The 26312-nt window shown below is 40.5% G+C and overlaps 1 protein-coding gene and 1 long non-coding RNA gene across 7 annotated transcripts in view; both read right to left on the bottom strand.

Moving 5' to 3' along the window:
• LOC309383848 overlaps nucleotides 1-26312 on the bottom strand; it is a 498138-nt gene that overhangs the window by 226207 nt on the left and 245619 nt on the right. The gene's annotated exons all lie outside the window — the stretch shown is intronic.
• Nucleotides 1-26312, bottom strand: part of SEMA3F (semaphorin 3F) — a 154558-nt gene that overhangs the window by 23839 nt on the left and 104407 nt on the right. For 5 of the 6 annotated variants that reach the window (XM_081935092.1, XM_081935094.1, XM_081935095.1 and 2 more), the window contains 4 exons: nucleotides 20869-20988; nucleotides 17174-17263; nucleotides 11988-12081; nucleotides 8365-8484 (listed from right to left, as the gene is read on the bottom strand). In XM_081935092.1, the coding sequence (XP_081791218.1) occupies nucleotides 8365-8484; nucleotides 11988-12081; nucleotides 17174-17263; nucleotides 20869-20988 (424 nt within the window). The remainder of the gene's footprint in view (nucleotides 1-8364; nucleotides 8485-11987; nucleotides 12082-17173; nucleotides 17264-20868; nucleotides 20989-26312) is intronic. The other variant, XM_081935093.1, reaches the window with a different exon arrangement.

Genomic DNA, 26312 nt, shown 5'->3' with positions numbered 1-26312 from the left:
AGAATTGTACACAATATTGTAGATGATGTGAATGTGTACATTGGCATAAGAACATTGCTACGCTGATAGTTTGATTTTTTGTCCCTTCCTCACTGACTCTGTAACATGCAATTTGCCTTAAAGATTTACCTCTGTAAATTAATTATGGTTTAAACGTTTTACACTTTATTTTTTTTTAAAAAAGCATTTCTTTAGGCAATATTTCATAACTTAGCCCCACCACCCTCCCAAAAGAATCTCAACTACTTTTGGAAAAAATCCCACACCCCTTGCTGTTTATTGCACTGAAACCCCCTCCTGGGATTTGATGATAGTTGCAAGTCTTTGTCTCAGCCAACAGAAATAAATGTTGACACAGTGTTCAGTGTGCAGCTATTCACCGCAGCTCTGCAGAGAACATAGCAAGCGCCCTGATTAACTGGGCTATAGTCCACTCTGGTGGTGTTCTGAATTCTTCGTATTATCCCATTTGTAATGTAAAATGACAAAATAAAGAATTCTTTACTTACACAGCAGTGCTTGAAAAGAGCGAACAGGAATGCATGGGTATAATATTAGATAAAAGCGCTAAGGTCGTGTTTCTCAAAATTTGGGCAACAAAGCCGTCCCAATTTTTTTAGTTCTGCGTTCCCTTATCTAAATAAAAGGCAGACTCAGTGCTTTATTTCTTGCATCAGCTTATTTTCGGTCCAGCTCCTATAGACCCATCCTATGTATTAGCATATAAAAGAAAGCGTCCACGGTAGTTCAGCTGCACACAGAATGGTTAAGAAAAGAAATGAAGGTTCTTTTCAGGTGATATATCACAGTACTTCATGGCATGGTTTAGGCTACATTGCGGGAAACAAGGATAACTTAGAAGATTAAGAATTTATTTGGACATAGCCTATGTTTTCAGGGGGGGGGAGTTCAGCAGAATATTGCTAGGATTAATTTGATCAACTCTGCAAGTCCTTTTATGGACACCTGTTTTCCTTTCAGTAGATGATAACCAAAGTTAGGCTATTGTGCTAAAAGATGGCAAGGGGAAAAGCTATGAAACTGCTATAAAAAGTGCTATTAGGTTAACTAAAATTAAAGTTTAGCTAAAATTCAGCTGATGAATAAAATGGAATAAGATAATCAACTGTGCTATCTAAAAAAAAAGCTACTGCAATAGAAAATTTGTAATGCTTAATAACTACAGATTAGAGATAGCAATGTAACGCTTGGGCAAATGTGGAACATGATTGGTTCTAGCCAGCAGTCCAATTCCTAGGACGTTTTGAAGGTTATTTGGCAGAACTTGGCAAATTATGCATTATGCGGGAATCAGAAAATAACATGAAAATGTAAGATTGGTTTGTATGGCCTGGCAAACCTAGCTAGTGGTGGATGTCTCTGTAAAACTGGCAGAAGACGACGATGATGAGGTGCTTGGGGGTTTTCACTTGCCTGGGATTGTGTAGGCAGAAATACACTGGGAAGTCTTCCTGTGTCTTCTATTGAATGTAGCCAAATAGAGAGCATTGCAGTCCACTCATTTATTTTTCTCATTGAAGACTGGAATGCTTGGTAAATCCAAATGTTAGATCAGGTAATGGAAAGGCACACTCAGGCTTAGGCAACAACAGCTCTTTATTGTAACAGAACAACTATGTACAATCCAGCGAAGGTTCAGTCTGACAGCAGCCCTTTTATAGGGAGCTGTCAGACCCTTCGACCAATGAGATTGAATCTCTGTTCCCACCGGAACAGAGGACCTTGGTGGAAACCATTATGACAGTTGCTAATATCTAACACCCCCTCCCCTCTTAGATGGAATCAACCGACTTGTGACGTAGTCACGTAGGTAGGCGGGCTTTTTGGTGGCTCTGCCAGACCTGCGCAGTTCAGTTGGAGGGTGTTCTTCAGACAGGTCGGAAGCTTCACCTGGTGGAAGCACCTGGAAACTTTTACAGGCTGCGACTGGAGCTTCTAGAGCCGGTTCGCTCAGAGTTCGCTGCGGGTCTGCAATACAAGTAGATGAGTATCCTGGTGTCTTCAGGTTTGAGTTGGCTGTGGAAGGAGTGACTTCGTGCTCTTTTTGGATAGGGCTTTGGCTAACTCGTGCAGGAGTTACCTCTGGCTGCCTAAGAATGGACTTGGAGAGGTGGCCACCGAGTTGGTCAACATGCCTTCTCCAATTCTGACCATCCTTGAGCTCTACGAGATAAGAATGAGGCCTGGTGATGCCTATCACTGTGGCCGGAATCCACAGAGTTCCTCTGGCATAGTTGTGGGCATAAACTGAATCCCCTACACTAAAATTCCAAATTTTGCTTGTTGAGTCTGGGGGCGATGAGGCAGAATAGTTTGGGTGTAGCCAGTCTAAGTGGGACCTTAGCTGGCAACCCATGTGAAGCTTGGAAGGGCTTCTCCCCATGGTAGCACTTGGCGTGATATGCTGAATTAGGAGATAATGATCAACCCGTGTTTGCCAATCTCCTGGGCCCATCCTGGATAGGGCCTCTTTTGCAGATCTCACCATTCTCTCCGCCTGACCATTGGAGACCGGATGGAATGATGCAACCAGGACATGTCTGATTCCCTGTGCTGCTACGTAGGTCTCGAATTACATGGCCGTGAATTGGGGCCCGTTGTTAGAGACCAGGACATCGGGCAGGCAGTGTGTGGAGAAAAGTCTCTGTAGTATCTTGATGACCGCTTCTGCCATGGTAGAGGTCATGAGGACTACCTCTAGCCATTTTGAGTAGGCATCCACAACTACTAAGAATGTCTGGCCATGAACTGGGCCAGCGAAATCTATGTGCACCCTAGGCCATGGTGCTTGAGGTCACTCCCACTCCTTAGCGGGCGCATCTGAGGGAGCTGGTCTGGACTCCTGGCACGGTGTGCAGGTAGCAACCCATTCTTCCATCTCCCTGTCCATGTTAGGCCACTACACATAACTCCTAGCCAAATACTTCATCCTGGACAATTCTAGGATGCCCTACATGTAAAGCCTCTAATACTGGAATGCGCAGTTTGGGTGGAACATCGACCTGGTCCCCCCCCCCCCAGCAAACAGCCATTAATAACAGACAATTCATCTCTTTTACAATAATACATTTTGAAATTAGACCCAACAGGTCCCTTCACCCCCTCCACACCCAGTTCAAAACTTGTTTGATCATGGAGTCACTTGCAGAGTGGCGGGCAACATCACTAGACGAGACAGGACCAGTCTCTAAGCAGTCAATGAGAAGGACTGGCTTCTCGGGGATAGGGTTTGCAAGTAGTTCTGGCAGCGGGCAGTGACTCAAAGTGTCGGCATGCCCCAAGGTTGAGCCTGGTCGATGGACGAGGTGATAGGTGTAGGCCACGAGGAAAATAGTCCATCTGGTCATTCGCGGCAACAATGACACAGGAGTAGGCCAGTCCCCAGCCAGCAAGCCCAGTAGCGGTTTGTGGTCCGTGATGAGTTCAAAATTGTGGCCGTAGAGGTACTCATGCCACTGCAGCCAAAGCCTCATGGTCCAGCTGGCTGTAGTTCCCTCGGCAGCGGACAAGGTCCTTGAGTAATAGGCTCTGGGTGCCTCGGTTCCATTGGGCATGCGGTGGCTGAGGACGACTCTGGTGCCAAATGGGGAAACGTCACAAGTTAAAACAAGTGGCAGGGTCTGGCTGTACTAAACCAGGAACATGTCTGCTGACAGTAGTCTCTTCACCGTGGCAAATGCAGCTGCTTCGGCTCTGCCCCAGGACCACTTTGCATTCTTTGCCAAGAGGCGATGTAAGGGTTCAGCAATGGTGGCTTTCTATTTAAGAAAGACGCTGTAGAAATTAAGGAGGCTGAGGAATGCCTGCAGCTCAGTCTGATTGTGAGGTGTAGGGGCGTCCTGGATTGCTTTAATTTTTTTAGTGGTTGGGTGAATCCCAGAGCCGTTGATGAGGTACCCTAAGAATTCAACCCTTGGCATGTTAATTTGGCATTTTTCTTTTTTGAGACGGAGGCCCTTGTTTCTAATTCTGGTCAAAACAGTTCTTAAACATTTGAAAAGTTGCACCTCATTTGCCGCCGATACCCAGATGTCATCAAAATAGGGGACGACTCCTGGAATCCCCTGCAAAAGTCATTCCATGATGCTTTGGAACAGTCCAGGGGCGATACTAACACCAAATTGCAGGCGGTTACATTTGAATGCACCCCTGTGTGTCACGATGGTTTGGTCCTCTGCTGTAGCGCCATCTACAGGCAATTGTTGGTATGCCTGTGCCATGTCTAATTTAGCGAATACTTTGCCGGGGCCTAAGGAATGTAATAAATGCTGTACAATGGGTACAGGGTAAGCGCTTTGTTGTAACGCTTTATTGATTGTGCACTTATAGTCCGTGCAGATGCAGACAGACCCCTCAGATTTGACAGGTGTCACTATAGGGGTCTCCCAGCGTGCGTAATTAACCGGCTCTAGGATTCCCTGGCCTACGAGCTTATCAATTTCCAGATCAATTTTAGGGCAGAGAGCCCTAAAAGGTACTCTCATGGGTTTTAGCCTGATGGGGGCTATGTTGGGGGTCCAAATTAAAAGAGATTGGAGTCCCCACATACTTACCTAGACCGGTGCTGAAGACATCCTCAAACTCCTTAAAGAATTCTTCAGCGCTCTTGTCTTTCAAGGCGTTGATACCAGTCACCTCTAGGCCCAGGGCTTCAAACCAGTCAAACCCCAGGAGGTTCTGCAGGTCGCCACTGACCACTGTCACTGGAAGCTGGCCACTGAAGTTTCTGAATTGCACCTGGAAAGTGCCCTGGCCCACTATGGGGACTCGGTTCCCCTGGTAATTGCAAAGGTGGATGTCAGGGGCACATAGATGCTGCTTCTTCAGGCTAGGGATAGCCTGCTTCAGTGTAGCCCATGGCATGATGGTCAGTGATGACCCCGTGTTGATCTCCATCTCGCATGGAGACCCGTCGATGAGGACTGTGACCTTCAGCTTTTTTGGCCGCCTTGTGCAGACTTGGCCGATTGAGGTGTGGTAGGTGACTCTGGTGCCATCCTCTGAGCGTTGTGGTAGCAGCTGCCATGCCCCTTGGTTGGGCCACTGCTGGTGGTTAGGTCGGCTTCTGGGCCTCCAGGTCATCATGGGGTGCTCGCTTCTGCAAACCTTGGCGATGTGCCCCTTTCGCTCGCAATGCTGGCATATGGCATCATGGAAATGGCAAGACGACCTGGCATGGTCTCCTACGCAGCTTGCGCAAGGTGGGAAATGTGGTTCGAATTTGCGTGCTGGCTTGGTGCGACAGCTGCGCATGCAGCAGCTGTCATCTTCGCTTTCTGAGCCCTTGGCCTCTGTAGCCTCGCGATGTATGCTCGTGCTCTTTCGCGTGCCTTGTGGAGTGCTTTGGCGCTGCAGGGTTTCTGTAGACTTAATGGCAGATTCAGATGCCCTGGCTTCGTCCAAGGCAATTTGTAGAGTGAGATTAGATTTGGCAAGTAATCTCCTCTGTAAATTAATGTCCCACACACCACATATGATGTGGTCAAGTATGAGTTCGTCTAGGTCTCTGAATTCGCAGTACGCTGCAGCCTTTCTTAGCGCTGCAACATACTCATTGATCGATTCGCCTTCCTTCTGATTGCGAATATTAAATTTGTGCCGGCGGATGTGCTTTGATGGCTTGGGAGCGTAGTGTGTCCTCAGCGTCTATTGGAACACTGACCAAATGACCGATTGGAGCGCCGTTGGCTCAGACAGGTCTTTGGCTGTTTTGAACACTTCCCGTCCACAGTAACCCAGAAACATGTTCTTCTTCCAGCCTTCAGAAAGGCCCATGAGGTCGTTGGCTTCGAGGAAGCAGTCAAACCTCAGCATATATGTTTCCCAGTGCTCGGTGACTGGGTCGTACGGAGTTGGTGAGGCGTGTATGGCCATTTTGTGTTCTGAGGGCATTTTTAGTTTGCCGCTCAAAAATGGCTGCTTGAAACTGCGCTGAGCTCCGGGCTGGATTTACTTGCTGGATTGCTACGCTCTTTTTGGGTCACCTAGTTGCTTTCCAATCCCATCCTCATCGCCAGTGTTAGATCGGGTAATGGAAAGGCACACTCAGGCTTAGGCAACAACAGCTCTTTATTGTAACAGAACAACCATGTACAATCCAGTGAAGGTTCAGTCTGGCAGCAGCTCTTTTATAGGAAGCTGTCAGACCCTTCGACCAATGAGATTGAACCTCTGTTCCCGCTGGAACAGAGGACCTTGGTGGAAACCATTATTATTATTTTGGACACCAAACTTATTATTTTGATGTCCATTTCCAATAACCTTCCCAATTTCTACCAAACATCCCTTTGTATGAGATTCTGCCAGAAGATTCATGTTGCTGCAAGGACACTTGTCCACTTTCAAGACCTTTTAAGAATTTATAGGAGGCTTGCAATTTGGAGAAGTTTGGTTATTTTCTTTAGATCCTCTGTATTACGAATTGCCAAGCATATGGTGGCCCATGTAATCCAGCATTGCTTACACCGATAGCTCTCTTCAGGTTACTAAAATGATATTCCTCTAAACATGATACTCATCCTCAGTTTACTCAGCTGTTTGTGCTGTTCCTTAACAGCTGGAGTTGCAACCAACAGGAGGCTAAGATCTTTTCTTATTGGCTCCCATTCCAGGATGCACGCTGGAGAAGATGTGGCAAGGGATTAAATGCTCTGGATCAGTTATCAGAAATGACAAGAGTACAAACCTGCCCTTTACCATCAAATTTGTAAAGAGGAATAACGCCAGAAACAGCCTGTTCTGGAATTAACAGAAGAGGAAATATGTCACGGGCATGGAAGCAAACAAAGGGGCCTCCCTTTGTTTCATAGTTCAATCATAGTTGTACTCCTCCCCAGCTGGCTAAACAAAATTATATAAAGGTCAGTTGTCACTTCGGACAGTTATGTCACCTTCAGCAATCTGATCTGCTGAGCGTAAACAAATGAGCATTTGCAGATTACTGCAGTCGGCTCTACATGGGGCTGCCCTTGAAGATCACCCAGAGGCTACAACTGATCCAGAATGCAGCAGCCTAGGTTGTGACAGACGTGGCGTGGTATGCCCACGTAACACTGCTGATCCACAAACTGTGTTGTTTGCCTCTGGGCTTCCTGGTGCATTCCAGGGACTGGTTATCATCTATGAAGCCTGGATCTTTGAGGAGCTATCTATCTTCCTTTGTTTCTGCCCATCTTACCGATTGTGCAAAGTAGACACCCTCAAGGTTTCCTCTATTTGTTCAACTATTTGTCTCTGCAATAGTATCCCCCCACAGATCCATATGGTTCCCACCCTAATAGAATAGAATAGAATAACAGAGTTAGAAGGGACCTTGAAGGTCTTCTTGTCCAACCCACTGCTTAGGCACCACTTCAGAAAAATGGATACCCAACATCTTAAAAATGCCCAGTGTAATGATGTTCCAAAATCTTTTGCTGTTCTCCCAGGCCTTGGGAACCTCTTTTGATTGCTTTTTGATGATTTTTTTCCCTTCTAGACTTCTATCATAAAATAAAAAATATTTTATTACTTTTGCTTTTAAAGTGTAAGCTATCCAGAGTTGTTTGGCATTGAGCAACATCAAATAAACAGATATATATTCCCCAAACACTGTGTTTTTCAAACCACCCACCCTTTCAGGCATTTCAGATCTGTGGATGCTACAAGCATGAAAGAAGAAGAAGAAGAAAGAACTCTATCCCATTTTCTTGCACATAGATAGACAGCATGAGCAAAGGACAATAGAACAGAAAGGAGGAAATCAATGTATTATGAAGATTGGAAAAAGAAATGTGTCTATCACATGAAAGAGGGTATAGCAGAAGGATATGTAGAGCATCATGGGAATGGAAATATAATAAAAAAAGACCCACAGGGCACCAAGAAAGGAGATTGGATCCAACAAGCTTAATGAAGATTCATAACTGAGTTGGGGAACAGGCTATATATGGATGAATAAAAGAAACCAATCAGAGAAAGTTGATATGACTTGGCACAATACCATATACTTAGAAGAAATCAGGTCTGGAGAGTCATATACCACATTGTGCATTGACGGAGGAGATTTAAAAATAAGGAAGGAGATTGCTGGGTGCTTCAGCATAATGATAGCAAATTATGATAGCAACATGTCAACTGGTATTTCTTTCTTAACGAAGCAGAGGACAATAAAAAGAAAGAGATGGTAGGAATCCTTCAACTTTGCATGGATAATATTTCTGCTGTTTTTAGGCAAAAAAAAAAACATTTTTAAGAAATCAGTTTCACCCCACAGTGTGGCCTGTACAATGGACTCAGTTGCCGATCGCCATCTCCTTTTCCATCCTCCCTCACAAACTCTGTTGTATTTTGCCTCTCACTTACCATTGAGCCAACGGGAGTTGTATTGGTCAGTTCTCATGGCAGTCTGCTTGCCCAAAGTGCGGAAGATGGCTGCATCTGTGCCCATGAAGTCAATGTAGACACCAGCATAGAGTTCTTCATCTGTGAGCAAGGATCAAAAACAGGGGGAGGGTGGGAGGAAGAGAGCACAATTGTTCTGTTCTAAGGAATGCCTTATTGAATTTCTTGTCATTACTTTACTTTACTTTTATTTAATTTATAAACCGCGCCCTCTCCCAGAAAGGACTCGGGGCGGGTATTGCCATGCTGGCAGAGTATCCTGGAAAAAGTTTGCCCTACCCAACTTTTGTGTTGAGGGCATTAGGGCTGGAAAATTTAAATTGTATTATGATAAATGACCCTCTTTTTATACTAGGAACAAAGCAAGGGTACTCTACTCAACTGGGATGCCCCTTTACTCATTCCACTGATTTGCTGAATGAAAGATAACAAAGAAATCCAGAATGTCTACAAACATAAGAGAGCACTGTCTGCATTTTTCATATAATATTCTATGAACAGACCAGAAGAAGATTAGAAAGGAGCTTCCACCCTGGCCTCCCCCCCCCCCCCCGTACACAAGAATTGTGTGTGGCAACCTAAACGTGAATTGAATATTGGGAAGGGAAACATGTTTAGGGAGATTATTCCCTGGTCCACCTTAGAAAACAAGAAAAGGAATCTTTAGTGATGATTTTGGTGTTTAATATAATGTCAAGAGAAGAAGAAATTGAATCCAAAATTTACTTTTCCTGAATGGGATCAAGTATAACAATGCTGAAGTGTGGGGAGAGGGGGCATTATCAACATATTTCCCCTGTCACAGTTTTGCCTTTAGTCACAAGACCTGCTGCTCAGGTTAGTGCTTCAATAGGCAACCTAAATTTTAAATACAGTACATGCAGCTAGTAGTAGAAGGGACTGTGTAGCCTATACCTCAAAAGGGAGCAATACTGGGCAGAAAGTTATGGGAAAGAGGAAGAATTAAGTACAGAGATTTCCTTAAAGGTAAAGGTTCCCCTCACACATATGTGTTAGTCATTCCTGACTCTAGGGGGTGGTGCTCATCTTCGTTTCAAAGTTGAAGAGCCAGCACTGTCCGAAGACATCTCCATTGTTATGTGGCTGGCATGACCAAATGCTGAAGGCGCATGGAATGCTGTTACCTTCCCACCAAAGGTGGTACCTATTTTTCTACTTGCATTTTACATGCTTTCGAACTGATAGGTTGGCAAAAGCTGGGACAAGTAACGGAAGCTCACTTCATTACGTGACACTGCGGATTCGAAGCGCCAAAACTGCTGACCTTTCTGATCGACAAGCACAGCGTCTTAGCCACTGAGCCACCACATCCCTTTGAGATTTCTGCGTCCCTCTAAGATTTCCTTTTTTTTCCTTAATTCCCATGCCCTGTCTTAAGCTGCCTGCAAAGATCAGCCCACTGAATCCCTATATTCTGAAGGTCAGCTTAATTCAAAGCTAGAAGTCTTTTAAATATTTCACAGTGGGCCCGAGGCCAAGCTCTTAACTTCTGCCAAATTCTAAAGAGCCGCTAGGAAAATAAAGGCAAGAAGATGGCCAGGGTGTGTACTGTAGGTCTTGTTCTACTAACCCCTCACCTCCACTTAAAGACTTAAAACAGTCTGTCAGGGGCAAAAGGCAAACATCTTTTTATTTGGCAGTTTTGCTAAGCAAGCATGCAAGTGAAGCATGCGTGCATGAGACATGGGGATTTTCTGCTGATGCTACTGCTCCAAAGCTCATAACAGAGGACTTAATAAATGAGCCAAATGTTCATTAGGCCCTAACGCACTGGCACAGGGGCACAATTGTTGCTTTTCCCGAACTGGGGTCACAGCTGCTGCCAAATTAATTTTAAACTTTAGGACTTATCCTGTAAATGGATATTGGTGTCTGGACAAAATCAGAGGCTGGCAGGTCACATCAAGGGGCTGGGAGATTTGTGGGAAGCAAGAACTCTGGCCAGTCCTGGATCTGACTGAGAGGGGGAGGGAAACATAGTGCAGCTGTTGTGCCACTAGTTAGTGTGGGGTAAGCAGGACAATGATACCACTCCTAATGATCTCCCTGCTGTGAGCTTATGTAACTCCAGCTCTCCTCCTAAGAAAAAGATCTGTGGAGGTGGAGTTCCCACATAAGAGATGGAGGAGCCATCTGGGAAAGGGAGACACCGCTTAGCCAAAGTTCAGAAGAAGGTCCCTGCTTGGAATCAATCTGCAGGTGCATAAAACAGAAAAGTCTGCATGAGGCAATGGAGGATAAAAAACCAAGAAGACATGTTGCTCCCCTTCTCTTTCACATGGCCAAGCACAAACTAGATTGATTATCAAAAGATGAAGGCAAGAAGGTTAAAACTGCAGGAGGAAATGATGGTGACTCTGCATGATCAGTGGAATTAAAAAAGGATTCAGCATCCTGATGGGATATCTTTAAGGCCCTATGTTGTTTGTGATCAGAATATTTAACAAAACATCTCCCATGTGCCATGAGATCAGCAGCATATCAATTTAATAAGTGATAATAATATTGATCTCAATGCTTGCTGAATTCTCTGGGAAGTTAACCACATCAAGCTGGTGATCTCTGCTGCCAGCCCTGTTCTTTGGAATATAGTTTCTGCAATGTTGAAGGACCTAAGGCCATGTTGGTGAACCTATGGCATGTATACTGGAAGTGGCATGCAGAGCCATCTCTCTGGGCATGCCAGCCATTGCTCGTTGTTTTTCTGGGTTCCGGTGTCCACATGTGCACCGGTCGTCACATGCACATGTGTGCCAGAAACCAGAAGACCAGGTGACCAGTATGCATGCGCATACCAGAAACCAGAAGCTGAGCTTCCCGGCACATGCATGCGCTCTGGGGAACTGCTCTTCCAGTTTCCAGCGCTCCCATTTCAGCACTCAGTGCTGAAAAGATTTGCCAACACTGACCTAAGGTCTTTGTTTCCTTTACAAAGTTTCTTCATACTCACCTTTAAAATGAACCTTTAAGCCTTGTTAATTTTAATTATTAGTTCTTTTCTTTGGTTTTTATTTGCTATGTTAATTATTTCTAATGCTTTGATTGTAAACATTTTTATGATGAGCTTTATTTACTGCTGAGAGAGTTCAAGAATTAAGGTTATATCAAGTTCAGTAAAGGAATGAATTATGACAGAATAACAGTTGATAGCTCTACTAATTCTGCTAATTATCAATTAAATTTCACACCAAATCACTACAATTTCATGATTGTAAGCCACCTAGAGTCACCTCCATATGAGATGGGTGGCTTATAGGTTGAATAAATAAATAAGAATAGATTCAGTGTCATATGTCAATAGGAGAAGCAATGCCTCCTTTAATAAGTGAAAATGAAGGAACATAATCTAAATAGTTTTCACTTCATTTCTTTATAAGAATTCTCAGGAACTCATTGAGTTTGAAAAAAATCTTACTATCAACTTTTTTGGGTGTTTTTAAAAAAGATCTAGAGTTTTATGTCTCCTTCAGATGCAAGGAGATACCAGAGTATACTTTTAAGGGTTCTGTTGACTAATGTATTACTCAGTAGAAAGACTGTCATTATACAGCCAAGAAACTCACTTATTAATGCTGATACTGTGTCCACCTTCGGGTCATATGAGCATTTCCCTTTGCCTGACTCCAACTTCTCTGGCTCTAAGTAGAATATATAATCCTGGAATAGAAGGCAAGAGATGGATATACCACCTGTGTTATCACACACCTTTACTCTGGAGATCTCCAACCACCTCAGATATAAGGCACACATACATGAATTAATAGAACACAAAGTTATCTTTTGGGGGGTAGAACATTCATGCAATATAGTTACAAACACTTAAATTTAGGCAATACTGGCCCAAAATATGTCTGCCCCCTCAAAGTAGCCTTGAACCATTCATGAAAGCTGATTCTGGGGTAGATCAGTGGGGACTACATCAGTTCATTATACAGAGGAGACACTTCCACACCACGCCCATGCCTTGGTGTCCTTTTTAAAAGCTAGTTTTGTTTGAGTGGAGAAAACCTCCAAACTATGTTTCAGGCTCACCCCATAAAAGATGCCTTTCTCCCCCATCAATGAGTTCTGTTGTAAAGCAGAGTCCCCGTTTTGAATGTTCCATCAACATTGGGCCAGAAGATCCAATGGCAGCAGAGAAGTTACAGCAGGGACTGTTCTTAATGCATGTTTTAAATGGCCAATTGGGAACATTTTCTTAGATGCTCTCAGTTCATCCCAGCAAGGGCAGCGCTGTTCATGTGCTACAGTTCTGATCAATATTTCAGCCTCATCACAGCTCTCTCAACCACTTTATTTTGGAACAATTAATCGTCCCCCAAGTATACATCTTACATTTGAATTGCCAAAATAACATTTTTTTTGGGGGGGGGGGGACAAAATAAATCTGTTTGGGATAGGAAAAAGGAACGGTTAATATTAAAATGCTATTTTCTGCCAGGTTTTCCTGCATGCTGTTACGTTACAAGGCATTGCATGCAAAATGTTACTTTCAGAGCTCGCCAAGTCATGGAATCATCATAAATCACCTCCAAAGCAAAGAGAAGGAACTTCATCAAGGAAGATTGACCTGCTATATCATATTTTTCAGACCATTGGCAGGCATGCAGAATTTCCCATTGCTTGTAAGCATTCAGTGGAGAAAAATAATTGCACTGTGCACGCAGACATTCGAGGAAAGTGTTTAGTTACCCCCAAATTATTCTTAAATGATACCCATCCGCATACGGGACCGTTTAAATAATGCTGTGACACATTGTTGATGACAGTATCTGAATTGGTGCTGAAATATAATCAGGAGATATTAAACTGAGATAAATGTGAATATAGCATGAATCATATCTCTCCACTAAATACTTCAGGGGCTTTCAGATAACCACTAGTTGTCTTGTAACAAGCTATATGAAAGAAGATGTAGTAGCAAATCTAGTTCATTTTTCTCTGAAGGTACCCAAGAGGCAGACAAACATGAATTGGGTTGATACAGACATGAGATGTCATGCTGCAAGTTTTAAAATAAATGACATTAATTACTCCCTAACTCTGATATGGTATGTTGAGAGTTACTTCTGCAGATGCATAAAGAGCCATGCAGATGTCCTTCCTAACCAGAGTTGTAGAATTCACTTTTTTTTGGGGGGGGGGGGAAGCAGTCTAGGTCTTGTTAATAAATTGTTAGGAAATCATTGCTTTACTGTGTTAGGGCCATTAGGAAATAAAAGAAAGCAAATGCTCTATAAAAGCTCAGATGCATTTTGTGTTTTGACAGATTGATAGAAATACTTGGCATAACACTTAATATAACTTTTAATTCCCACTGTTTAATTGATCCATCTTGAAATAAATATGACAGGGACATCACTGGTTTTTTTTTTACTATTAAATATCAATGGGGGAAATCCATATTGAAAATGTTAAAATATTTTTTAATCAGAAATATTAACACAGCCATTTCAAAACAAAAGTAAATTCAAAGTCAGTTTAAGAGGCACAATTGCACTTTTATTAGCCATGTAAATTATGGTGTGCAATATGTTTTTTATAGTTTACAACACAGTTGTCCAAGCTTTTGGCTTTCCTGGGCCACACTGAGTGAAGAGGAATGATCCTGGGTCACATATAAAGTATACAATATAGTTAATCTAGGTAAATAAAGAACTTCATTTTTAAAAATATTTTTAATTATCTTGTGGGGCTGCATTACTAGCTGTCCAAGGCCACATGCAGATTGAACACTGTTGATTGATAACATGTTTTTCTGTATTTTATAGTCAAAAGCTCAAAGATAGGCAGATAACCAGGCATTGTAGATATGTCACCGTGAAAGACCGAAATTGGTGAATGTCGACATTCACCGGTGAATGTCGACATTCACCGGTGAATGTTGGTGAATGTCGACATTCACCGGTGAATGTCGACACATACCAATTTCGGTCTTTCACTGTGACATATATAACGAGTCAGCGTAACGCTTTACTTTTGCTTTTCAATTCGCGGCGTTCTAACCGCGCAGGATCGCAGGTTTTTTAAAAAAAAGAACTCCGTGAACAGAAGACGCTTAAAAGGAAGCGAGGAGCCGAGGTATTAGGGTAAGGGTATTAGGGTAAGGGTGTCGAGAGGATAAGGACATACACCAAGCGACTATGTGAATGTCGACATTCACCGGTGAATGTCGACATTCACTGGTAAATGTCGACATTCACCAGATTTTGGACTTTCATTCACCGGTGAATGTCGACATTCACCAGATTTCGGACTTTCATTCACCGGTGAATGTCGACATTCACCAGATTTCGGACTTTCATTCACCGGTGAATGTCGACATTCACCAGATTTCGGACTTTCACAGTAACAGATATACTGTTCAAGAACTGTGACTATATATTAATAACTAATTCTGACAAAAATAAAAATAGGAGCTTCTTGGGGTCTTTATTTTCAACTCCCCAAATGGAAATCACAATTGTTTAACAGCTTTGCATCAAAAGCTAAAGGGAGCATGAGGGGGGGGGGATGTGAGTTATGTGGTTAAAATATTATTAGTGGGTTCCTCCTTTTGACAATCTTCATGCCACTAGGGTTTCAAATAAATGCCATCTTAAAGAGGGATCTGTCTAAGCAAAATAAACTGTGGCCCAACTTTCCCTGAACAATTGCTAAAGTCAGCAATTTGTATTAAAAATGGGCTGAGTCAGTGTAAAGCCCATCAAAGGCGTTTGTTGGAATGAATGAACAAGATGAAAGAATAGACATGACTATGCCTATAAGGAATTGGAGAGCATATAGTCTCAATGTTAGCCTAGATAAATCCCAGAAACATCAAAATATTGTCAGAAATTCACATAGGCAGAGCTTTTGAATAATGGCAGGGCTTTGACAGAAAGTGCAGGGATCATTTTTTTGCTTGGGGCAAGGAGAGTGGAAATACCACCTGGCCACATATATGATATTGCATTCCGGTAGAAGGATGCCTCCCTTTTCTACCTGTCCTTCTTTTCAGGGAGATTCCTTTTGAGGACTATTTATCTCAGCTATTTCCCCCCAAAAGATATATGTGTGTGTGTGTGTGTGTGTGTATGTGTATATGTAAATATATATATATTTATGTTACAGGGTATGGCTAGCTGATGAGAGCTAATTAGCTCGAAATAGATCTATCCTAGTCTCCCTTTATTTATTTATCAGTACAATTACAACACACACACACACACATATATGTATATGTATATGTATATGTCTATGTCTATGTCTATGTCTACGTCTATATGCATGTTTATGTATGTATGTATGTATAGCTACACACACACACACACACAGAGATGTATACACACACACATACACACACACTGATGTGTATACGTGCATCCATGCGTGTGTAAACATTTTGTCTAAACACAGTCACTGTCAATTTTCTATGCATTTTGTCTATTTTAATAATAGAAGGCACCCAAACTTGTTGAAAGGTGGAACTGGAATATCTTAAAGAAAAAGAATCTGCTCACTTAAAAGAACTACATTTGATGCCTTCAGCAGGCCCACTAAATAAGTTAGACAATCTTTGTTTAAAATGCACTCTTTAAATTCACCTTAGGAGTTTGTGAACGAAGATGTTGCAAAATAACATCAACATTTGAAATTAACCTGTTCAGAGAAATGTTTGAAAGTCTAGATTTTATTGTAGAACAATTTAGTCATGCAACAGTTTGATATTACGGCCAAAAGAATCTGTCTGGCCTTAGAAAGGCAGCCCTTGCAGATTCATCATATGAACTTTTTAGGTGCGTTATTTTGAACTCAATGTAGAAATCTGTTGCCAAATGTAAAAAGGATGAAGGATTTATATCACATTGAAATCCAAGAAGAAATACGTTAATAAAGGGATCTCTTTAATTTTGAACTGTGTTAACTTTGTTCTCAACTATGTTTTTAATCTGTGCTTTATTCTTGTGTTTATATTGTTTCGTTAAGTTGTTGTAAACCCTCCAGAATCACTAAGGTGAGATGGGTGGTGTAGAAATCTGATAAATAAACAAATCTCATGGCCAGTAATTCTAAACCCCAGACTAAATTGACTACACAATTTACTTCCTTCCTTCCTTCCTTCTTCCCTCCCTCTCTCCTTTTCCAACAGCTAAAAAAAATAAATTTAGAATCTGTAATTGTGGACGCGTCCAGCTGGCTGATCCCCCAAATTAAAACATGCGCTTGTGAACAGCATCCAACCCCTTGGATCTTCCTCTATGTTCATACTGTTAACATGTGTTTATACAACATACAGAAATACATCCCATCCACATCCCACCCATCCACCCCGCCTCCCATTTTCAGCATGACTTTGATCCTTTCAAACTACTTGCAGCTTATGAGGCGGCCTCTTTTCAGTTCAACATTTGCTTGAAATAACAATCTCATGTGTCTACATTTCAAGTGGATGGATACAGGATCTTGTCCTGTACGCTAAGGTCAAACATTTTGAGAGACTTATTTCTTGACGCAAGTCTGATGTCTGAGCCTGGGGAAGGAGGAATTAGTCTGAGAGAGGAGACGCAAGGAGAAGCTGTCCAGGAAGCGCGCTCATTGCTGGAGGGACATGTTTCTATCCTGGACACACTTGGCCCTCCCCCCTGCCACTTAGTTGCCTGTTAGGTGCATGCCAGTTGAAAATGAAGGTTAGAGAGCCCAGGCTCGGGCATTCTAGGGAAGGAGCCATTTTGTCCTTGGGGAAGGACAGGCAGAGCGCAATTCCCACCTTGCGTTCCACTGGAGACGGGTGGAGGGAGGAGTCAACTGCTCTACTTCCCCGTCCTCCCTGCTGGATGGACTGGTTCAGCTCAAAAGCCTGAGGAGAGGAGGAGCAGAGAGTTAGCACTGGCAGCATCATCTGCCAGAGAAGCAGGAATGGCAGGGTCTGGCCAGAGAGCATGCAGAAGCTTCACTATCTCTGTCACGTACACATATTGATTACCATTGAGACCAAGGTTGTCTTCAGAAATAGTTACATCCTCTCTATGTTCTGAGTAGGATAGACAGCTATTCTCCAGGGCTATCTGGAGAATGTCATACCTGAGTGGGTCAACACTGAGAACTAAAAGATTTGGCTGCATAGCTAATACATCTTTAACATTTTAAATGAGCATCTGGGGCTCCAGATGTTGCTAAATTATTATTTCTACTGAACATGATCAATGAGTAAGAGCTGTAAGGCCATGAGGATATGGTGGGCCATTAACTTGGTTTTTGCATACAGGCATAAGCTGTAGTTAAAGACAGAATAAGTATGAAGCAAATATTGTCTTTTCTTTTCAATAACTGCTGTGCTTTTTGTTTAGATCTTGGGAAGAAAGGTCCTTTTTGAAGCATTAACAATATTAAAAATGGTACCTCTATATTTCTTTTATCATGTAGTTACAACTGAAAGTCATAGCAGCAATATAGTATCAGAAACCTGTGACAGAAAATGGTTGTGAGGTCTGTTTTAAAATTAAACTAGGCAAAACCTTTGAGGAAAATGAAAATGAGAAGATAGTTTAATGGTGAAAACATTTTCCATGGCTATACAAGCAGTTTTCCCTTATATCATTTTTAAGGATCAGTGATATCTAAAACCAGTAAGTCAAAACAAAATACAATGAAATCACACCCCCTAAACTATTACAGGTGTGCTAAATAGCAAAGATAAGGCTGATGTTACATAAATTGGTAACGGCGTACCAGTCCACACTGGATGGAGGTTATACAGACCCATTAATGTCAAAGATGGTGTCACTTATCTGTTAATTGAAAACATGTTAACAACAGCAAAACCTCTCGTTGCTGGGAAATGAAACTTGAATAATGTTCTATTAATAGTAGAATAAAACATGGCATGCTTCCAGACTGTAAAAATGATGAATGATGTGCAGAATGCAAATAATCCTTTAAAGACATAATTGAAGCAACTTCAATGACATTTCCCGAGATGCTGGATCAATTACCGCAACGTGACATAATTTTGTGCATTCCTGGGATTTGAACTCTATTCAGTGCAATGGCAGTTTGTTGCTTAAAAATGGGCATTGCACTGAGCTATATGTACCCATTCAATGTATATTTAATTTTCTTACCAGTTTTCTCCTTTCTTACAATATTTTATGATTCTATTTCTTTGACGTCTACTTTAGAAACCACAGATACTAAATCAGAGCAACACAATTTGACACATAATTTACCTAATTAATCATCAGATGCTTGTAGACCATTTTTTAAAATTCTGCTACAATTTTTTTTTCTTCAAACTTTGTGGTCCTTTTAAAATTAGCTTCAAGTTATCTTTTCCAAAAACATAAAATTCCATCTACATAACAGAACCTGTGAAACACAGTTTTCCTTTATCCCTGCCTTCCGGGGACTTTATACTGCAATTATTTTCCTGGTGGGATACGAATACATAATGAATTGGAAATATTTATTTTTGAAAACAAGTGTATCTTCCATCATAGCCAATCAAATTTCTGAAGTAGCTATGCATTCATAAACTTTTTTATATGCTTCTCCCTTATTCACTCATGTTTCAGAGTTGGGATCATTGCAAAAATGAGACTAGTCCTCTAGTTCACCCCAATAGTTAATGGACAGAAGATAGAAGTGGATGGATCACCATAATGCTTGAAATCTCTCACCTCCTTTAGGCATAGAGAAAGAATATCCCAGTACACACAAATGCTATGTATATTTTCTAATATGTACAAATGGAAACAGGCATGATTGTCCATTTGTTACAGCAAGCTTCAGGGATATGTACTATGCGGTTGAACCTAGCATAGAAATCCTGATTGCTCTATTTTGCTTAGAAAAATGTTAGCATTGGCTGGAGAATGCCTGTATAACCATTTGTTTAGATGGATTTGATCTCAGCTTAAGACCCTTGCCTTTGAGCTAACATAAAAGGTAATCCTTGGTCCTGAATTTGTAAACATTTTCGTAAGCAAGCACTTCAATCATTTCCAGGAAGACTTCCTGTAATTATGATAGTCTGTGCTCAGATTAAGTATGGAAATGTTTTTGAGACCTCTAAAAATAAGAATCTCATTCTACTTGCAATGTTTTACCATAAGGGGAAAAATAAGGATAAATTAAATATGAGAGTGTTTTCCAGGTTTTGAGGGATTTCCCAGAGCCAACCAAAAACAAGCTTAAAATAGAATAAGCAACATTATGAACTTTGATTTACTGAGCCAAATCATTCTCTAGGAGAAAGATTTCTCATTGTTTTTAATGTAAGATTCATCATTTGACTAAGAATTTTGCTTCTTTATGGCATGGTCTCTCTCAAGACCTACTAGTTCCAAATATCTATAGGTATATAGAAGGTGGCCTGCTAGATGGGGCAAAACATTATTGTCTTTGTAGTTACTGATCCCAGCAATTGGGAGATCAAATGATGCTGGTAAGAGCTATAGAACCAAAATATGAAATAAGTATTTAATATCAATATAAACTGAGAGAGACAACCTCATGCTATATGGATGGGAAGCAGTCTGTATTACATAGTTATACTGCCCCATCTCCAATTCAGTTAAAGACATGGTCCCGGGAATGGGAATGGGCAAAGACAATTTCCAATCCTTTCTTGTCCAGAGAAATTTGCTCCACCAACTTGAAGAAAAGCAACACAACAATGCAGCAATCCAAATATCTTTCAGCAAGCTTTCATTCAAAGAAATGATAAAGAAATACTGAACCTGTCACACTAGGTCTGATTTCACATTATATCAGCAGTCACAAGTACTAAAACACTACTCTAAAGAGCAATACCTGAGTTAATGTTGCTGGATTTATACATGGGCTCCACGTCATAACATTTTCAGAGGAGCCTTTAAAAGGTTTTATTGAATAATTGATCTCCAGCTATATGGAGTATGGAAAGCCACACGAAGCTTTGAACTTTCTTTCTAAGAAGTGACTGCTCAGTAGATAGGGAGAATGGTTCAATACCTCCATTTTAAAGAGGACAGTCTAAATTCCATCAAGAATAAGAATGATCTCAGCTAGCATTTACTTTATCCCTATCTCATATCCTATATTTATTTGTCTCCTTTTTCTCACCTTGCAAGTCACTGTAACATTGGGACTATACAGACTAGAACTGCTGAGATTCAGGCTTACATATTCACTTATCCAAGGGATGAGTAGGTGTCTTTAGGCCAGTGTTCAAGTTTAGAGGAGAAGTTATTGCACATTATTTTACACCTTTGGGGGTTAAACATGGGGCTAAACAAATGAAGGCTCGGTCTCAGAGCTAGAAGCCAGAAGTCAGCTTCTGATGGTTTGTTTCCCCCACCAGGATCTATGGGAATGTAATTATGCTGGATTCTGCTCTTCTACTGTAGGCTGAGACCACATCCAAGTGTTTCCCTATTACCAATCTGGATGCAGTTCTAATCATAAGCTCTAACATCATCTCACCTGTGCTTTGCGACCCCGGTTGACAAAGGTGCAGACAGGATTATATGCGCCAGTGCCACAGACATATAAGTGTGTTCGATTCCAGGGCTGGATAAGTCGGATGAAGTTCCCACACTCACCCTAGAAGACAAATGAAACATTAACTTAAGCCTCCTACAAAATCGAGCCCACTTCAAGAAGAGGAGTTGAGCAATTGCGTCCCCTTTTCATCATTACCCAGTGGAAGATTCAAATATAGAAGGTCTTCTGCGGGAAATGGCTTTACTATTAAAGAAAGCTCCTTGTGCACTGCAACAAGCAAAACTACCTATGGACAGGTAGTTATGAGCATTGAGCGGTCAGTGAAATGGCCCTTCTGAGCCAATGAGGCCTGGTGCCCCTTTAGAATCAACAAATATAGATTTTGAAGCATTTCTTCCAAAGAGATTTTGGATGTTTCTGCAAAGCAAATTTTCTGCATGCCCTATTTATGGTGCTTTCTCCCCCATCCTTTTTATTTTTATTTTTAAGAACTCTGAATTATTTCCCATTTCAGAGCCAACATTCTTTATTTTTTTCATGTCTTACACTACAGCATATTTGTAGCTGAAACAGACTATAAATGGTGTAGGTCAAAGCTTTCCTTCTTGTCCTTGGCAATTTTTCTGAAGTCTGAGAAAATAATAGTTGTACAATTCTAGAGGACTATATTAGGATTACAAATGCCAGACTCCTCGTCCTGCTTATTTTCAAACACAAGGAAAATGATCTGAATACAAATGCATGAAAGGAAAATCCTTCTAATCGACCCAAAAGAGAACTTTCTTTTTTATTGGTTCTGAGGAAAAGGGAAAAGCACTCCAGTAAAGCTGCTCTGTCTCCCCACTTGTTAAAGTAGTGATTTTTCAATGTTGGTAACTTCATGATGTATGAACTTCAATTCCCAGAAATTTCCAGTCAGCAAAAATGATAGCTATAGGGTATTAGTGTATTAGAAATGAGTGTGGTTAGGTGTATAATGTCTACATTATATAATTATAATTACACTTATTTTAAACACTTGATATGTCTTTTTTTTAATTATGTACAATTTTGCATCTTGTTTCTTTTGTTTTTCTCCTTTTTTCTATCACTATATGAAATGCAACAAAAATTATTTTAAAAACTCCCAGAATTCCCCAGCCAGCACACAATAAGAAAGTTATATAAATAATGTGTTAAGGCATTAAACAAATAAATAAATTTTTGGCAAGAGGGTGAAAACCCCTTGCCTCATTCCCTCTGATTTGATCCTTATCATTTTTTGTCAGTTTAACTGTAGTTTTATTTTATTGTGAGCTTCCCAAATCATTGGGAGACAGTTTTTATACAAATTGAAATTATTATTATTAGCTTTATTCTTTAACCATGAAACTCAGTCAACTGAACATTCAAAAATGCATCACTTGACTGGTGCTAATGGTTGATATGGGTTGCTGCCAGCATACTAGGTATCAATCAAGTTTATTTATTTTATTGTTGTTGTTGTTGTTGTTGTTAATCTTTGGTGAGATTCACAGCCTTTGGGGCTGGTTGGTAGCTCAACAGCTCGAGTCCTAACTAAGGACCTAGGAACTGTTAAGGTAACGTCGGAGGATATAAGTTGTTCCAAGTAGGGTGGTTTTTTTGTAGAGTCAGAATGTTCAAGTCCGATAAATTTAGAATTTCCAAATAGCGAGGTAGCCATTTAGGTATTGCTTCAAGGGCTCCAATTACAATTGGAACAACACAAGATTTCTTTTTCCATAGTCATTCAACTTCAATTTGCAAGTCCCGGTACTTTATGATTTTTTCTTGCTGCTTATCTTAAATTCGCACATCGCCAGGTATTGCAATGTCAATGAACCAAACTTTTTTCTTTTCAACTATTGTTATATCAGGTGTGTTGTGGGCCACGTGCCTGTCAGTCTGAATTCTGAATCCCACAAGATCTTGACTTTTCATTCGCTAGAACATTGCTACTACTATTATATACTTTATTCATTAAACATGAAACTCAGCCAACTGAGCATTCAAAAATGCATTACAAATACCAGTGACAGGTGCTAATGGTTGATACGGTTTGTTGCCAGAGTCCTAGGTATCAACCAAGTACCTTCTTAAAATATAAGATGCTCCGAGTAGCGCATTTTTTTGCAGTTCTGCTGGTGTTATTGCAGGAAGCTGCAATTTGTTGATGTATCTTGTAAAATTCTTGGACATGGTGCCAAGTGCCCCGATGACAATGGGTATCACTGTTACATGCTTCATCCATAGCCGTGTAGTTTCGATGGCCAGGTTGCGATATTTCATGATTTTTTCTAGTTCTTTTTCTTTGACTCTGGCATTTCCAGGAACCGCGATATCAATAAACTGTACACTTTGGTCCTCTAATATGATATCTGGTGCATTGTGCTATCTGGCGTATTATTATTATTATTATTATTATTATTATTATTATTATTATTATTATTATTATTATTAACAATAATAACAACAACAATAATAACAATAATAATAATATCTGGCGTGTTGTGCTATCTGGCGCATTGTGCTATCTATCGCATTATTATACAATTGTATCACAGAGGCCAGTTGTTTCACCGGATTTGGCATTGATTACTAGTAGGGCCCCACCCAGGGGCCTAGGATGTCATAACGTATTTTCGTAATATATGTGCAGTTCCAAGCAGTGCAGCTTTTTGCATTTGACTGATAGTGAACTTGTCAAGTTTTAACTGTTTTAAATGCAATTCCAGTGCTTTTGGAATAGCTCCCAGTGTGCCGATTACCACTGGAATTACCACTGCTGGTTTGTGCCATAATCATTGAATTTCAATTTTTAGGTCCTGGTATTTCGTGATTTTTTCATGTTCCTTCTCGTCGACCCTGCTATCACCTAGTATTGCGATGTCTATGATTGTAACCTTATTTTTCTCAACCAGTGTGATGTCTGGTGTGTTATGCGCCAGTATTTTGTCCGTTTGTATACGAAAATCCCATAGGATCTTGACCATCTGATTTTCGGTGACTTTTTCAGGCTTATGTTCCCACCAGTTTGTTGTTGTTTTAATATTATAATTTTTGCACAAATTCCAGTGGATCATTTGTGCTACTGAATTGTGCCGCAATTTATAATCAGTCTGCATGATTTTTTTACAGCAGCTGAGTATGTGGTCAACAGTTTCATCAACTTCTTTGCAGAGTCTGCATTTGGCATCATCAGAGGATTTTTCGATTTTGGCCTTAATGGCATTTGTTCGGATAGCTTGTTCTTGCGCAGCCAGGATTAGTGACTCTGTTTCTTTCCTTAATGTACCTGTTGTTAACCATAACCAAGTTTTTTCACTGTCCACTTTATCTTTTATTTTTTCCAGAAATTGACCATGCAATGCTTTGTTCTGCCAACTCTCCATTCTTGATTTTATCACATCTTTTCTGTATTCTTGTTTCGTCTGTTGGGCCTTCAGTAGATTTTTGTTCTTTACTTCGATTAATAGATGTTCTTGACTTTCATTTAAATAATCAGCCAGTGCATGTTTTTCTTCTTCAACTATTTGCTTCACTTGTAATAATCCTCTGCCACCTGATTTTCGGGGCAGGTATAATCTATCAGTGTCACCTGTAAACTGTAGTGCATTGTCATTAGTTTCCTGATTTTTCGGTCCAAAATGTCCAAATCAGCTTGTGTCCAGTTAACTATACCAGTTGTGTATCTTATAACTGGTATTGCCCAAGTATTTATGGCCTTGATTGTATTTCCACCATTTAATTTAGATTTCAAAATTTTCCTAACTCTGTTGGTGTACTCTCTCCTGACAATAGTTTTTACTTCTCCATGTTTGATGTTATCCAACTGCAGAATGCCTAAGTATTTGTAGGCTTCATTTTCATTGCATTTAATTAGTTGGCCATTGGGCATTTCAATTCCCTTACACACAATGATTTTGCCCCTTTTTATGGATACAGTGGCGCATTTTTCCATGCCAAACTGCATTGAAATATCGGTGCTGAATACTCAGACTGTGTTTGTCAGTGATTGGATTTCTATTTCTGACTTACCATAGAGTTTCAAATCATCCATATATAATAAATGTGAAATTTTTTCAGCTTCTTTGGCTATTTGGTAGCCTAATTTCATTTTTTTTTAAGATTACTGATAGCGGGATCATCGCGATGATGAAGAGAAGAGGTGAAAGTGAATCACCATGGAAAATTCCTCGCTTGATAGTGACCATTCCGTAGTTCTCATTCCCTACTGCCAACTCAGTTCTCCATTGTTTCATCACCTTTTCAGTTAAGGATGTAATATTTTTGCTAATGCCAGTTGTGTTCCTAAGCATTTTATGATCCAACTATGTGGCAATGAGTCGAATTCTTTTTTATAATCAATCCAGACCATATTCAAGTTCGTTTTTCTTTTCTTACAATTTTCTAATATCATTTTATCAATCAGGAGCTGATCTTTTGTACCCCTGCTCCTTCTTTTATTGCCTTTTTGCTCTACTGGCAAGATGTTGTTTGTTTCCAAATAATCCATAATATTATCTGCAATAATGCCTGTGAGTAATTTGAAAGTTGTTGGCAAGCATGTTATTGGTCTGTAGTTTTCAGGTATTGTTCCTTTAGTTGCATCTTTCTGAATCAAGTATGTTTTTCCAGTTGTCAACCATTCATCAATTTGACCATTTTGTAAAATTTCATTCAGTTGAATGTGCTATCTGGTGTATTATTATTATTATTATTATTATTATTATTATTATTATTATTATTATTATTATTATTATTATTATTATTATTATTATTATTAATTTATTCTGCAGTGAAGCCTAAGTAAGGAAGACAATGCCATGTTAGTAATTTTTTATCTTATTTAATTTCTCTTTTTTAGCAATTGCACAAAGATAAAAGTGATGCTTGTTGACACCTTAATGACATTGTATTTCAAGATAGTGAGGACCATTTAGAAACCTTCTGAAGCTCTCCCTCTCCTTATTCAGAAGGAGAAACTGATGACTAGGATGACTATTTAATGGAGTGGATCTGTTAGAGCAATAGTTCGCATTCTCAGAAACTTTTAAGATGTATGACCTTCAACTCCTAGAATTCCCCAGCCACCATGCTAGGGGATTCTGGGAGTTAACGAGCATACATCGTAAAGTTGTCAAGGTTGAAAAATGCAGCATTAAACAGTGTGAAGGGCTTGGAAACCCCTTGGCTAATGAAACTTATACTGAATATTTAGTAAGTGACAACGGAAACACCAGACAATAAGCAGAGAATTCCCAGCATGTGGCAAGGCCTAAGCTTATTAATTAATTGGATCTAGGACCAGGAATGAAGCATAAAGCAGTGTGTCTGAGCATGGAGTCCCATTTCCTCTTCACAGCTCATGTTTCCTCCTTGCCTCATGCCTTAGTCTGGAGGATCTCAGCTGGAGCCAAGGG

The sequence above is a fragment of the Natrix helvetica genome, assembly GCF_964273705.1.
Source record: "Natrix helvetica genome assembly, chromosome: 1".
Lineage (NCBI taxonomy): Eukaryota > Metazoa > Chordata > Lepidosauria > Squamata > Natricidae > Natrix > Natrix helvetica.
Note: the sequence above shows the minus strand (reverse complement) of the source record. Positions and strands in the feature narration are given on the sequence as shown.